Genomic DNA, 14331 nt, shown 5'->3' on the forward strand with positions numbered 1-14331 from the left:
CACCTAAGCAGAGTGTAAACTTCAAAGGACGTGGCCTTAGAAATGATCCGTGATGCCAACTGGGCTCTCAAGTGAAGGTGGAGACGGGTGTTAGGGAAGGAAAGGGAGGGATTGCTCTCTTCTCCCACCCCAGTGCTGTTTTGTCTCTGTGCAGGTGGTCCTTGACTTACAGCCGATCATTTAGTGACCTTTCAAAGTTACAAAAGCACTTAAAAAAAGTGGCTTATGATTGTTTTTTCACACTTAAGACCATTGCAGCTTTCCCGTGGTCATGTGATCAAAATTCAGATGCTTGGAAACTGACTCATATTTTTGACGGTTGCAGTGTCCAGGGGTCATGTGATCCCCTTTTTGCGACCTTCTGACAAGCCAAGTCAATGGGAGAGCCAGGTTCACTTAACAACCGTGTGACCAATTTAAGAACTGCAGGGACTCACTTAACTGTGGCAAGAAAGGCCGTAAAATGGGGAGAAGCTCACCTAACAACTGTATTGCTTAGCAACAGAAATGTTGGGCTCAATTGGGATCATAAGTCGAGGACTACCTGTAGTGTAAAGGGACAATTTACAGTATGTAATTTTAAGCCCAAATTAAACCCTGGGAAGTTGTATTCACGGTTTCTTGTATAATCCGTATTTTGGATGGCCCCCGAATGGGTCAGTTGCTGATATTTGGCCTGCTTGTGAATTCGATGTGTATCTAGCAACAAAGAGGCTTGTTTCTGGCACAAAAACGGTTCTATTGTCATAGCTCACCTACGGTTCTCAGTACACAACGCCTGCCTAGTTTTGTGTGTGACAAGGATTGGGTGTAAAACAGGATTTTATAACATAAACATGGAAGTGGATTGCAGGAAATATTACTAAACATTGCTTTTTCACCGCAGCAAAGTTGAGAGCCGCTTTTGCCATCGATGGTACGATTGGGAAGCTGCTGCTGGCTTGGATTTGATAGCCATTTTTGTTCCTCCTGGGCGTCCCTAAGACACCCCGGTGGGCTCCACGCGTTACCTTCTGGCTACGATGAAGCCCCTGACAAGTAGCACTGTTCCAAAGCCCCCTTGCTTTGCTTGTGTACAGCTGCGCTTCATCTGGCCTTTCCCAAAACCCCTGTCTCGTTTTCATTCCTCACACAGGTGGGCATCTTTGCCTGTCAACCAGGGATCAATGGCATAATCGCAGTTGGCAGTTTGGAGCTTTTAAAGCCATGCCATTGGTGATCTCTACCCTCGGAATAAATCTTGCAGACTCCCCTATTTTTAATGTACCTTCCTGAATGGGAGATAGGCCCTTTGCATTTCTCCCCAGTCGGCTTCTCGGAAAGCAGCTACCCAAGTTTGAAGATGCTAAGATGCTGAACTGCTCGCCAATATTGTAGATTTATAAAGACCTTCCTGCAGTTACCAAGAAGGATAATTTGTGATCTTCTGCTGGCTTCTTAGCTTCATGATGGCTTCCAGATTTCCACGCCAGCTTTCTTTCTATTCAGTGGCTTCTCATTTTTAAAAAGAATAACCATTAAACTTGCTTGAACTTAAAATAACCAGGCATGCTGAGATTTATGTGTCAAGCTTTCTCATAGGACAGAGGTGGCGAACCTTTTTTCCCTCGGGTGCCGAAATGGGCACGCCGACACACATAATGCGGTGCCCCCCTGCAGGCCCCGCCCCCCGCCCATGCATGCATGGCCTCCTCATGCTCCCCCCGCCTCCCTGCATGCGCGTGTGACTGTTTTGCTGCTAGCAGAAACGGGGTGCGGGTGTGTGTGCTGCCCCCCCCCCGCGCATGTGCATGCGACCCCCCACCCCCATCCCGCACAGGTGCTTGCATCTCCCGGCAGAGACCCGAAAATCAGCTGGCCAGTGGGAGGCAGGCAGGCATGAGCAGTGGAGCTGACCTGGGCGTCAACTCACATGCCTGCAGAATTGGCTCCGCATGCCCCGTGGCACTCCTGCCATAGGTTCTCCATCATGGTCATAGGAGCTTGTCATCTCTGTTTGCACCAGACGAGATTCTGGCACAGGCAAGATTTAAACCCAAGTCGGGTTGCTTTCTTTGGCAGGAAAATGCTCCCCTATTGAAGTATATACCTCAACTTACGACCACAATTGAGCCCAAAACTTCTGTTGCTAAGCAAGGCCATTGTTAAGTGAGTTTTGCCCATTTTATTTATTTATTTATTTTTGGCCACAATTGTTAAGCGAATCACTGCAGCTGTTAGAGAATCAGGTGGTCATTAAGTGAATCGGGCTTCCTCCCATTGAAGCCAACCAGAAAGGTTACAAATGGTGATCACATGACCCCGGGACACTGTGACCATCATAAATAGGAGTCAGATACCCAACACCCGAATTTTGATCGTGTGACCACGGGTATGCTGCAGTGGTCATAAGTGTGAAAACAGGTCATAGGTCACTTTTTTCAGTGCTGTTGTAACTTGGAACAGTCACTAAAGGAACTGTTGTAAGTCAAGGACTACCTGTAATCACAGATCCACTGTCAAAGTAGTTGGTGGACAGATACTTTCAGCATTTGTGCTGTGGATGATCCCCAGTTTTTGATTCATGCACTGATCAAGTAGTTGATTTATACCACCCTCTCCCCCTCCTCAAATTGCAAAAAAACCCCACAAATGCCTTAGCCATTCATGGCAGGTCTTTTATAGCTCTTTGTAATTAGGAAATATAATTTCAACACATTTCTGCAGGGGCGTGAGGTTAGTGCAGGGTTCTAGTAATTATACTTTTAGCTATCATTATCTTCCCACAGCATCTCGTAGCAATTAAAATCCACCACAAAGGTATAATATAAGCGGTTACAGCCACACGGATATATATGTGATACAGAAAGCAGAAAGGCAGAAGGTTATTCATCACCGTTTCTACCTCAGTTTGTTTTTCAGTTATAACCTCCACTGCTAAGTTTATTTGCTCTGAAGTTCTTTCTGCCTTTTTAGCAATTTAAAAAAGCTTTAGTAGTTGGAAGGAACTAAGGGACACTCATGGCCACTCATTTCCCTTGACACTTTGCAGCGCAAATTTAATACAAAATCACATTTTCCTCACACAGGCTTGAGGCCTGTTATGTGACCGTGGGCTAAATAGGTGTCTATATCCCACCTTATTGTGACTTGTCAGGTCCTTGGTGCTCTCTGCGCTGCAGATGTTTCATTACCGAACTAGGTAATGTTATCAATGCTAGAAGGGAGGAGGAGGAGGACTGTGGGGTCCTTGATGCTGTGTGAGCTTGGTTGTTTTCTTACAGATGTTTTGTGACCCAAGTATGTAACATCATCCATTCTAGAAGGAGGGAGAGGAGGACAAAACGACTGAGGGGGGTGGGTGGGTTGGTTCTCTTTGAGCTTGGTTGCTTCCTTGCAGAAGTTTCATTACCAAACTAGGTAACCTCATCAGTGCTAGAAGGAGTGAAATCATGACTTGCATTCCTGTGCCCCCATTTTCTGGGCAGAAGGCTTCTATGCTCAGTCTCCCATAAAATATTTCCTTCCTGGTAATGTAATCTTCAGATTTGCACTTTTGCTCTGCTCTAATCTTTTTCTCTCCCACCAGGGTTGGGTACTGAAGGGATCTACCGGGTGAGTGGAAACAAGTCTGAGATGGAAAGTTTGCAGCGGCAATTTGACCAAGGTAGGACCCAGAGCCTCCGTGCTTTTCCTTGAGATAGGAAGGCAGTCGGGGTTTGCAGGGAGACCGAGCAGTGGCAGTGGCGGGGGGGGCGGGGACACTCTTGCTTTTAACTTCTTCTGGAAGGAGACTGAGGCACCTCCAAAGGGACGGGGGGCGTTCCAGAGGGCCAGCCCCCTTATGGAAAAACACTGCTCCTGGGTTTCGCCCCCCCCTTCCCAAAGTGGGGGGACAACCAGCTGCTTTTCCCAGCAGGATCATAACACAGGGAGCCCTTGACTTACGACCACACTTTGAGCCCACCATTTCTGTTGCTAAGTGAGCTTTGCCCCCATTTTACGACCTTCGTTGCTGCAGTTATTAAGCAAGTCACTGCAGCTGTTAAGTTAGCAGCACCGTTGTTAAGCGAATCCGGCTTCCCCTGACTTTGCTCGTCAGCAGGTCACAAAAGGGGACCCTGGGAGCCCTGCAACGGTCATAAACATGAGTCAGTCGCCAAATTTTGATGACGTGACCAAAGGGATGCTGCAACGGACATAAATGTGAAAAATAGTATATTTTTTAAATAGAATTTTTTTCCAGTGATGTATCTCTGAACAGTCACTAAATGAACCCTTTGTAAGTCGGGGACTTCCTGTAATTGGAGAGATTCGGGTCTGGAGATACATTCCTGCCGATAAATCTTTGTCTAGTTTCCATCCACAACCCCACAAAAGTCACAAGACTGAGGGATTTTGTATTAAATTCATGCTGCATTCCACCATTCTGAGTGTCAAGGGAAATGAGTGGCCATTCGTCCCTCCCAATTACTTTTTTAAATCAATTGACATTTGAAGGACAGCCAGACTTCTTAGCTGAGGCTCCCTCCGCCCCCCCCCCCTTGCTTCTGTTGGTCTTTTCTTTGCAGCTGTTTGATAGGCAAGCCTAACCCTTGAATCCCCTCCTCGCAGATCATAACCTGGACTTTGCCGAGAAGGATTTCACTGTGAACGCTGTAGCTGGAGCCATGAAGAGCTTCTTCTCAGAGCTGCCGGATCCCCTGGTGCCCTACAACATGCAGGTCGAGCTGGTGGAGGCCCACAGTGAGTATGTGCCCACCAGCCATCAAGGCCGGCCTTTCTTAGGACGCCAAAGGGAGAATCCCTCGTGTTTGTGAAGCCTTCGAATAGATTCATTTTTGAAACCGAACCCACAAAGAGCACTAGCGGCACTTGCTTGTCAGCTGTTGAACATCCAAATGGTGTGTCAGGCAGTGTTGTTGCTGCCGAGTGATGGGATTCCGTGGCTCCACCTAGAGTTAGAAATGAAAACAGACTAGAAAAGAGTCTCATTGGACACGAACTGCTGAAGCAGCATCTTCTAAACTTTTCCCTGTTTTATTTATTATCTTGGTTAATAGGGAAGGAAGGCGTATCTGATGGAGGAACGAGGCAGAGTTTGGGCTGTAGGGTTGGAGACCAATGAAACCTGAGCCAGAGAAGTTCTCTAGGCCAGCAGCCTTCCCAGTCTTTTGGGCACCAGGGACTGGTTCTGTGGACAGAGGTTTTCCCACGGACCGGAGGGGGCCTGGTTTCGTGTGCTGCCTACATCCCACAGATGGGGCTTTGCTTGTTTGCGAGGACCAGTTTCTGGCATGCCACAGACCGGGGGTTGGCGACCCCTGCCCTAGGATGCTTCGTAGAAATGACTAATAAAAACCCCTCAAATGAAAAGAAGGACCAGGGGTGACATGATAGAAGCCTTCCAATATTTGAGGGGCTGAGAGAAGAGGGGGTCAGTCTATTCTCCAAAGCACCTGAGGGCAGGTCAAGAAAGAATGGTTGGAAACTAATCAAGGAGAGAAGCAACCTGGAATTAAGGAGAAAGTTCCTAAAAAGTGAGAACAATTAAACACTGGAAGGGTGTTTAATTGCCTAGATAGGTTGTGGTTGCTCCATCACTGGAGGTTTTCCAGAAGAAGTTGGACAACCATTTGTCCGGAATGGCTGCCCAACTTTGGCAACTATAAGACCTGTGGACTTCAACTTTCTGAATTCCCCAGCCAGCCATTCTGGGAGTTGAAGTCCACAGGTCTTAAAGTTGCCAAAGTTGGACATCCCTGGACTAGAAGAATTGAAAGAATAATAACAGATAATAAAAGAATAACAGAATTGAAAGCTCCCTTTCAATTCTGTTATTCTGTGTTCTAAATCGACTCAAGCCATTCATGCATTTCTACCTAACTGAAACGGGTCCAAAAATCTTTTCTGTCCAAAACATGGCAGATCGCCCTGAGATCTTTGGCTGCTGCAGTAAAAACTAGGGCAGGAACGGTGCCTTGTGGCCGCGGTCTCAGTGAAGTGGCAGGGCTGCAACTAACCTGTGCCCATGAGAGGCCACTTGCCATATTTTAAATATAGCAAGATAAAATTAGTTCTCTTTGAACTATATCTCAAAAAGCCGAAGACAAACAACAAAATCTTTTTAACAGGCATATTTGTCTGCAGCCTGGCAGCAATTCCTTCATTGAGTTGCTTCCAGATTCTCTCACCGTGAAATCAGAGGGGGAGGCTGAAGTCGTTTTATCTCTTCTGGTTTTTTATTTTTTAATTAATTGACTTGGGTTCCGATTTGTTTTGGTGGCTTGGCTTTCTAATTCTTTCCCTTGTTGGTTATTAGTTTGTTCTGTGATTACTGATCTCTTCGTTTTTAACCGTGATTGTTTGAATCATGTGCGGTGGTTTAAAATAAGATTAGAGAATGATAGAACATGCTAGTCACTTTCCTGATTTTTTTTTTTGCCAGCCTTGGGGCAGGCGAAATATCCATGGGGATCTGCAGCCATGGGCTGTTTGGTTCAGACAAACTCATATATATGTTTTCTTTGGTTTTCTTTAGGCGGAGGTAAATGGTGCAGCTTCCACCAGTCACAGAATTACACAAAATAAAATTGATATTGCAGTAGTGCCCCCTGACTGTTTTAAATAAGGGGTGATTAATAGCCAGTGAACACAAGTTTCTAAAAATATATGAAAAAGCTTCCAACATTGGTCTGCTAGGTTCAAAGCAGTAAATATATATATATTTTGGCTACTTTAAGATGGGTAGGACTTCAACTCCCAGAATTCCCCAGCCAGCCAGTAAGGCTGGCTAGGGAATTCTGGGAGTTGAAGTCCCACCCATCTTAAAGAAGCCAAGATTGAGCATCCCTGGTCTGGTGACTATTCTAGGAAGCTTCTCTTCTGTTTTCAAGCTGCCCTGACAGTGCTGAAGTCCAAACAGACACCGCCCCCCTACCGCTTTTTTTTCTTTTTCTTTTTCTTTTTCTTTTTCTTTTTCTTTTTCTTTTTCTTTTTCTTTTTCTTTTTCTTTCTTTCTTTTTTTGAGCCAGCAATGCTGCTGTTGACAATCCTGAATTTCACTGCAGATGCACTTAAAATTGTCGGAGCTCCGAGCGGCGCTGAGAGCTCTTTAAATATTTAACTGTGTGGTCTATCTAAAGTGGAGTTTGGCGTCTCCGCTTGAGAAGCCGTCTCTGAGGGATTCCCAACAAAAGATGCCTTTGCTTTTGTTCCTCTAAAAGATACTTTTTTGAAATAAAAAATTAAGCTCAGAAAGCTATTCTCTCCGGTGACGGATTCACCCCAGTGACGTTGGTGCATTTAAAAATTTAAAAAAAAATGCAGAACAGAAAGAAGCAAAGGCTGCTGTTGGCTTAAGGAACTGGCTTCTTGGGCAGACAGCCTCCCATAATATTTATTGTGGCTGCTGCCACAGACGTTTTTAATGCAACCCTTTCAAACAAAAATTGGAGAAGTGTGGTTTAACTTTATTACCGTCAGGATCTTGGGCTATTATTGTAAGGTGTTAGCAAGTACAAACTAAAAAGCACAGATGTGATAAGTGGAAGAATTCACCCTCATGCTATGTGCAGATAATAAAATACCAAGGAACCTAACTATTAAGACTAATTAACAGGATCATAAAGACTTGGTAAATAAAAATGCAAATTCTTATGTCCTTATACTAGGCTGCTAAGCAAGGCTGGGTCTGGGCTTTGCGTTTCTTCCATTCAATGGTGTCTTGATTCCGGAGACTGCCTGGGCTAGTCCCTGCAGTGTCCTTGGCAAGGTTTTTCAGAAATGGGTTGCCATTGCCTCCTCCTTAGGGCTAAGGGAAAATGACTGGCCCAAGATCACTCAGCTGGTTTTGTGCTTAAGGCCAGTCTATGTCTGGCTCAAAGCATTACACTGCTCAAAACAAAACGACTTGCCTCCAGAAGTTGTGAATTCTCCAACACTGGAAGTTTTTAAGAAAAGATTAGACAACCATTTGGCTGAAATGGTAGAGCGTTTCCTGCCTGAGCAGGGGGTCGGACTAGAAGACCTCCAAGGTCCCTTCCAACTCTGTTATTCTATATTCTATTCCTGAGATGGCGAACCTATGGTATGCGTGGCCAAAATAGTATGCGAAGCCATGTCGCCTGGCACATGCGGCCTTGCCTGTTTGTCTTCTGGGTTTCTAGCACACATGCGTGTGTGATGATCAGCTGCTCTTCGCGCGTGTGGCAGTGCCAAAAACAGGCCTGCGCATGTGTGCCACCCAGATGATTGTCAGGTGCACATGTGCACCAGAACCCAGAAGTTCGGCTTTTCCGGAGTGTGGCCCTGACGAGCATGCGTGATGTTTCTGCTCGACCTTTTCAGCACTTGGTGCCAAAAAGATTCTATTCTATATTATACCTGGATTTTTCTGTGAGCATTTGGGAAGACTTGATTACTCCAAGGACTTGTGAAAAGCTATTTTCCCCCTTCCTGGTTTACATAGAACAGATTTCATAAAATGTGAGGCTTTTAACTTGGAGTGCCCAGTTTCATGAGTCACGGTGGCCCAGTGGTTAGAGTGCAGTACTGAAGCTACTTCTGCTGCCTGCTGGCTGCCTGCAATTTGGCAGTTCGAATCTCACCAGGCTTCAGGTTGACTCAGCCTCCCGCCCTTCCGAGGTGGGTCAAATGAAGAGCCAGATGGTTGGGGGCAAGAGGCTGACTCTGTAAACCGCTAGAGGGCTGCAAAAGCACTGTGAAGCGGTATATAAATTTAAGAGCTACTGCTATTCACGCTAGTTCAGTTCTGCCAGCAATTTGAGATTCTTAGGACTTGGGGAAGAAAAATGCAAAGAGAGTTGTCCGATAAATTTATATGGTTTATAGTATCTGGTAGTGTTTTTTGGGAAGGAAATTAATTTTAATGGCCACATATTCCTTGTAATAAGGCAGATTTGGCTGAATAAAATCCTCAGATGTTTTGATTGCCATTTGTAAGACTTTTGTATTAACTGCCTTCTTAGCTCGTCCCCTTCCCCAGGACCACTTTGTAGGGGTAGCCTCAGCTGATACGGGGGAGGGGTGCGGGGTGGGGGGAGGACCAACCAGGGTAAATAGGTTTATTCCTTAAGCAGGAGCTGCTCATGGTTGCCCTTGGGTGACCTCAGAGGGAGGCTCCTCGAAAAGAACCTCCAACCTTCTTCCTTTTCCCCACCTCAACAGAGATCAATGACCGAGAGCAGAAACTGCACGCGCTCAAAGAGGTGCTGAAGAAGTTCCCCAGGGAGAATTACGAGGTCTTCAAATACGTCATCTCCCATTTGAACAAGTAAGTTCCTCCGGCTCCTTCCATCCCCTCCCCCCCCAGATGTGCCTTAAAATCTACACATGGGGGGTCATTGGACAAACCCGCTGGGACAGCAGAAGCTCCCCAGGGTGGATCCCTCCCCTGACGTTTCTCCCAGGTAAGCAAGGTCCTCGGCCACTGTTTTCAGTGCCGTTGTAACTTTGAATGGTCGCTAAATGAACGATTGTAAGTCGAGAACCACCTGCAGTTTGGATTCTGCGTTCCCAGTTCGTCCCCTCCACAGAGCAGGTGGTCTCTGGGCGGGGTGGGGGTGAGGGACGGCTCTTGCCTCCCGTGCCTGACCCCCTCCCACCTCCCCCCCCCCGCCCTTTGTCCTTGCAGAGTGAGCCACAACAACCGCACCAACCTGATGACCAGCGAGAACCTCTCCATCTGCTTCTGGCCCACCCTGATGCGCCCCGACTTCAGCACCATGGACGCCTTGACCGCCACCCGCATCTACCAGACAATCATCGAACTCTTCATCCAGCAGTGCTCTTTCTTCTTCTATAGCCGGCCCATCGTCGAGCCCCCCGGCGCCACCCCCAACTCCCCCTCCACCCTGCCCATCAGCACCCCTTTCCTCTCCTCCACGCCTGTCATCGCCCAGCCCTCCCCGCCCCAGACGCCGCCTCCCTCGCCCCAGTCTCCCCTCCAGTCCCTGCTCCCGCCGCAGCTCCAGGCCGAGCAGCACACACTGTGAACCCAGGCCGGGTCAGGAAGAAAGGCCTCCGTTGAGCGACGCAGAGGACGGGACCATCCACCTTGGCGCCTCTTGGCCCGGCCTCGCCTCCGCCGTTCAGTTCCAGACTTCTGTGGGGCTGAACCACGGCGGGCTGGCTGGCGCCTCAGACTCCTCTGGAGCCCGGTTCGGCCTCGGGGCTGGCACGGGAGGGCACCCCTGGGCTTACAAGCAGCGGGATGTGGTTGGAGAGTCTGGAGCCCTCTTCCCAGGCAAGCATCCTTTCCATCGGGATCTACTCGGACCCAAGCAAAGAGAGGCAGGTTTAGCCCGGTTGGGGCGCTGGACCCCTCCCTCCTCGGCCTCAATCCATGTGTGGACAGAGAGGACTGTGAAGCGGGGGGGGCTCCTTCCCCCCTTCCTCTCCCCCCCCCCTCCCCAGGCACATTCCAGGAACGATGGAGGCCTATCCTGCAGTGCTGGACATCTCACCTCGGCCCCTTTCCTTTAGCCCCACTGGCTGCATCCCCAGAAGTGGCTCAGAAGAGCTGGATCCACTCAACTCAAGTGAAGGCCGGAATGTCACGTCCTCTTGACCGGAACGTCAGGGAGGAAGGGTCCGGAGTGTTGGCGGCTGGCAGAGTTCCTCGGGCAAGGCAAAGCAAGGCCATCTCCCTGGCCATGTGGTCTCCCTAGGACAAACCATGGCATCTCTCTCACCACCCTCTTCCCCTCCCTCCCTCCCCCTCCCTCCCTCGCCCGCCCTGGTGGGATATTGGTGTTAGCACTTAGCAGAGGAGAGAAAGAGGGGAGGGGAGGCACATGTCCATTTGCAAAGAAGGTTTGCTGTTTTGTGGTCGGGCCTGGGCTTGGACTCCTTTGGAACACTACGTTGACAGAAACACACTTGTTCGTTGTGCTGTGTGTGTGTGTGCGCGTGTCTGGTTGGGAGCAACTGGGGAGAAGCATTGCTAGCGAAGAGAGAGCAGGGCAAACCTGCAGACGTCCCTTTCTTTCACCCCCTCCCCGGAAATTGGTGGGGGGGAGAAATAAGGTGAGTTACGAGTGTGGTGTATTTCGGGAAGGCTGTTTCGCTGGAGTCTCTCGGAGGAGCCGAAGAAACTGGGGCCCCGGAAGAAATGATGGGTTCAAAAGAGAGGGTTTAAACCAGGGCTTTGCTTCTGGCCGCTTTGGTGCAAGGGCCACCCAGACCACGGAGCTGCGGGGGAGCCCTGAGCCACGTCCTTGGGGGAGTTCCGGGGTTGCTGCCTCACCAGGAAGATGCCACGGGAAAGAGGCTGATGGGAAACGCTTGAAACCTTTGGGCAGCTCTGAATCCCTGCCATTGGGCCCCCTTCCCTTGGTCCCTTCCCAAGCGGCAGCTGCTGATGCGTGGTGGGCCCGTGGCGGAAGAGGCTGGTGGCCCAGGAGAATCTCGCCCTAGGGGCATCCCCCTCTTCCCAGCCAAAGGTTGGCCCGGCTTCCTGGTTCGGGAGAAACTGCGAACTCGGGAGAACCGTTCGGGGTTTCTGCACTGGGGATGTGAAGGGGATTGTGTATTAGCAGTGCCTGGTAAACTGCCCTGTTTGTGTCTCTGTGTGTCCGTGTGTGTGCGAGGGGGAAGAGTTGTTCTCATCAACAGGGCAGTTTTAACTGGAGTTTCCACGGTACCACTGGGGGGGGCAGGGGAGCGATCCCTAGGCCATCCTCACTATCTTTTCGCACTTTAAAATGAAACCTGTGGTTTGTTGCTGTTTTTAAGCCTTTCAAGGATACTTGTGTTACATTCATTGGGTGGGAGTTAAATTCCGGTCCTTCTCCTACCCCACCCATCCCCTTCAGCCCCCTAAACTTCTCTTCCACTTCCATTCTGCTTCCTGGTATCCAGAGCCCACTCCTCCTCCTCTTCCTCCTCCTCCTTCCTCAGTCTCTCTCTCTCTCTCCCTCCCTCTCTCTTATAAATAAGATGAATTATGTACTCCTTATTTTAGAACCACATTTAAAAGTTGTATCTGTGTCAGAATCGTGTGCTTTGAAAGCCCCTCTTTGCAAGCATTCCTCCTTCCTTTTTATAACTCTCACCGCCTTTTGTGTAAATAATGGAAACGGTTTGTTTTCGACTCTTGACAAGGAACACGGCATTGGCCCACCTCCCCTCCATTATGCATGCGCCATGTGAAATGAACACACAAAGGGGAGGGGGGAGCTTGTAGGGAGGAGGCCAAGAAGGCTGGAAAAAATTCCCTTCTGACTTTCCTCCTGGGTGGGAAAAATATGTGGAAATCCCACTTGAGCTGCAGTCTTTGGGCCGTTGACCCAAATGGAAGGCTGACGTGGGTGGGGGAGGGGGGACACGCCCGTTTCCCACCTGGGACAGGCCTTCCCTTAAGCACACGTCCAGTGCCGCTGTGCCTTCTTTGTGAGTGTGCTAAAAAAAAAACCCACCTCCCTTAACAATTGCTAGCAGCTCTTGAAATTAGGGAAGGCAGCCACCCTTCATCTCACATTTGGTCCGGTGCCAGGCCATTCAGCTCCTGACTTCAACACCCAGCTCAGAGCTGCAAATTGGCAGGAGGCTGCTCTGCCCGTGCACAGGTCAGCCTGTGGCCTTAAGATCAGGTGGGAGGAGGGGGGCAGTTTTCCAGGTGTCTGGACCAAGATCCGAGCATCCCTGCAGAGTGACAATTGCTTCCCTCGCCTGTCGCCATTCCCTCTTCTGGGACCAGTTGGCATTGGCTGGCCCTTTAACTGGGCCAGGTGCCTCCAAACAACCTACCTACCTTTCCAATTTCCGGGGCCTTCCTTTTTTAGCAGCACCTCTCCCGTCCAGAGGCGATGCCCGTTCATCGTCCTGTGAGTTTTTCCTCAATCCAGACGATGGGTCACCAACAAACGGGGCCTGGGGCTGCCTTTTCTTTGTCTGAAACCAGCTTCTCTCGGTCCCTCTTTCGCTGGGCGGCTTTTACGGACGCGCCTCGGCCCCACCACTGCGGCCTTGCTCCCTTTGAGCGCACTGCTGGGCTCGCTTCTTTGGCAGCAAGACAGCCGGCAGTCTGGTGGTTCTCCATTTCTTACTAAGGCCCATCGGTTTCCCCCTTGCCCAGTGAAAAGCCAGAAGCGTCTTGAGGTTCTCCAGCTCTGGTTCCCGGGAGCTTCCTGTCTGGTCACCCCCACGCAGGGTCTTGAGCTAGGGTCTGTTTTGAAAGCCTTGTCTCAAAAAAGGAAAGTTCTGAATTGCTCGTCTGAATCATTTGTCCTTCGGTGACTTAGCAGCTCTCCCCCCGCCCCGCCCGTTCCCCTTATCGGTTTTCTAACCAGCCAGTGGCTTCCCCTAACGCAAGAGGTCACTTTGTCTCCAGTTCATCTGGTCAGTATTCTTGAGAGGTCCCGTTGTGGGGGTATGTTGCCCCTCGCTGCCCCTCTTGATCGGCTCTAGTCTAACCGTTAGGTTAAATCCCCTCCCTCCCCTTTCAGTAACATGGAAATACAATAGAGAGATTGTATTCCAAAGTGTAGTTTTAAGCAGGGCATAAGTTATTGTTTTAAAATAATCTTAATTTTTTTTCCTGTGTATATTAAAAAAAAAAGCCACATCCATTTCTCAAATTGTATGGGAATAAAACTTCTGAAAAGTTGGATTTAGTTCTGCACTCAGCTTTTTGTTTTGTTTTTTGTTTGTTTTGTTTTTTTCCTGGTACTTGTATTTTCACACTGTAAAATTATCTCTATATATGTTGGATAACATTTTAATTGAAGAAGACAATGATGAACGATGATAAAATGTGGTAGTAGTTCCAGCTAAACCTGTGCCCAAATGAACACTTTTCAGAAAAAGCAAGCAAAATTTACCGAAAAAGACCTGTATGTAAAAAAGAAAAAGGAAAAAAAAAAGTATAATGGTTATTTCTCTGTATTTTTAGGAGGCTAACGACATCCTTTAGTTATTGGTGATAGACTATATTTCCTTTTTATGCTTCTATTAAGGACGTTTTTAACTCTTTGTGGTTCTTTCTCTTCCCCTCCTCTCTCAGCCCATCCAATTAGTGCATGAAATTGTTGAAATCTCTGGGCAAACAAAGAAAAGCTCCCCCTTTTTTGCTGAATTTAAACAGGAAAAAAAATCATGTTATTTGCTACAGAGTATTGTATGTGTCTCAATGGGAATGGTGTAAAAACTTAAAGGCCTTATGTGATATGTATCATAGTTAATAAATCAATCTTGTTAAAAAAAAAGTGGTTTTTTTCTGCTCGTCCTGCGTGTTTTGTGGGCATGTTTCAGTATTTCTCAACCTGGGCTATGAACGATGGGTGGCAGTGCAGGTTGGGGAATTCTGGGAGTTGAAGTCCACCCATCTTC

At 48.4% G+C, this 14331-nt stretch overlaps 1 protein-coding gene across 2 annotated transcripts in view; it reads left to right on the forward strand.

Annotated features, from left to right (window-relative positions):
- The window catches only part of ARHGAP35 (Rho GTPase activating protein 35), a 51256-nt gene extending 37049 nt beyond the window's left edge, over positions 1 to 14207 (forward strand). For both annotated transcript variants that reach the window (XM_058195436.1, XM_058195435.1), the window contains 4 exons: positions 3569 to 3646; positions 4594 to 4725; positions 9169 to 9274; positions 9635 to 14207. In XM_058195436.1, the coding sequence (XP_058051419.1) occupies positions 3569 to 3646; positions 4594 to 4725; positions 9169 to 9274; positions 9635 to 9995 (677 nt within the window). In that variant the 3' untranslated portion in view covers positions 9996 to 14207. The remainder of the gene's footprint in view (positions 1 to 3568; positions 3647 to 4593; positions 4726 to 9168; positions 9275 to 9634) is intronic.
- The last annotated feature ends 124 nt before the right edge of the window (positions 14208 to 14331 follow it).

The sequence above is a fragment of the Ahaetulla prasina genome, chromosome 10 (assembly GCF_028640845.1).
Source record: "Ahaetulla prasina isolate Xishuangbanna chromosome 10, ASM2864084v1, whole genome shotgun sequence".
NCBI classification, from domain to species: Eukaryota; Metazoa; Chordata; class Lepidosauria; order Squamata; family Colubridae; genus Ahaetulla; species Ahaetulla prasina.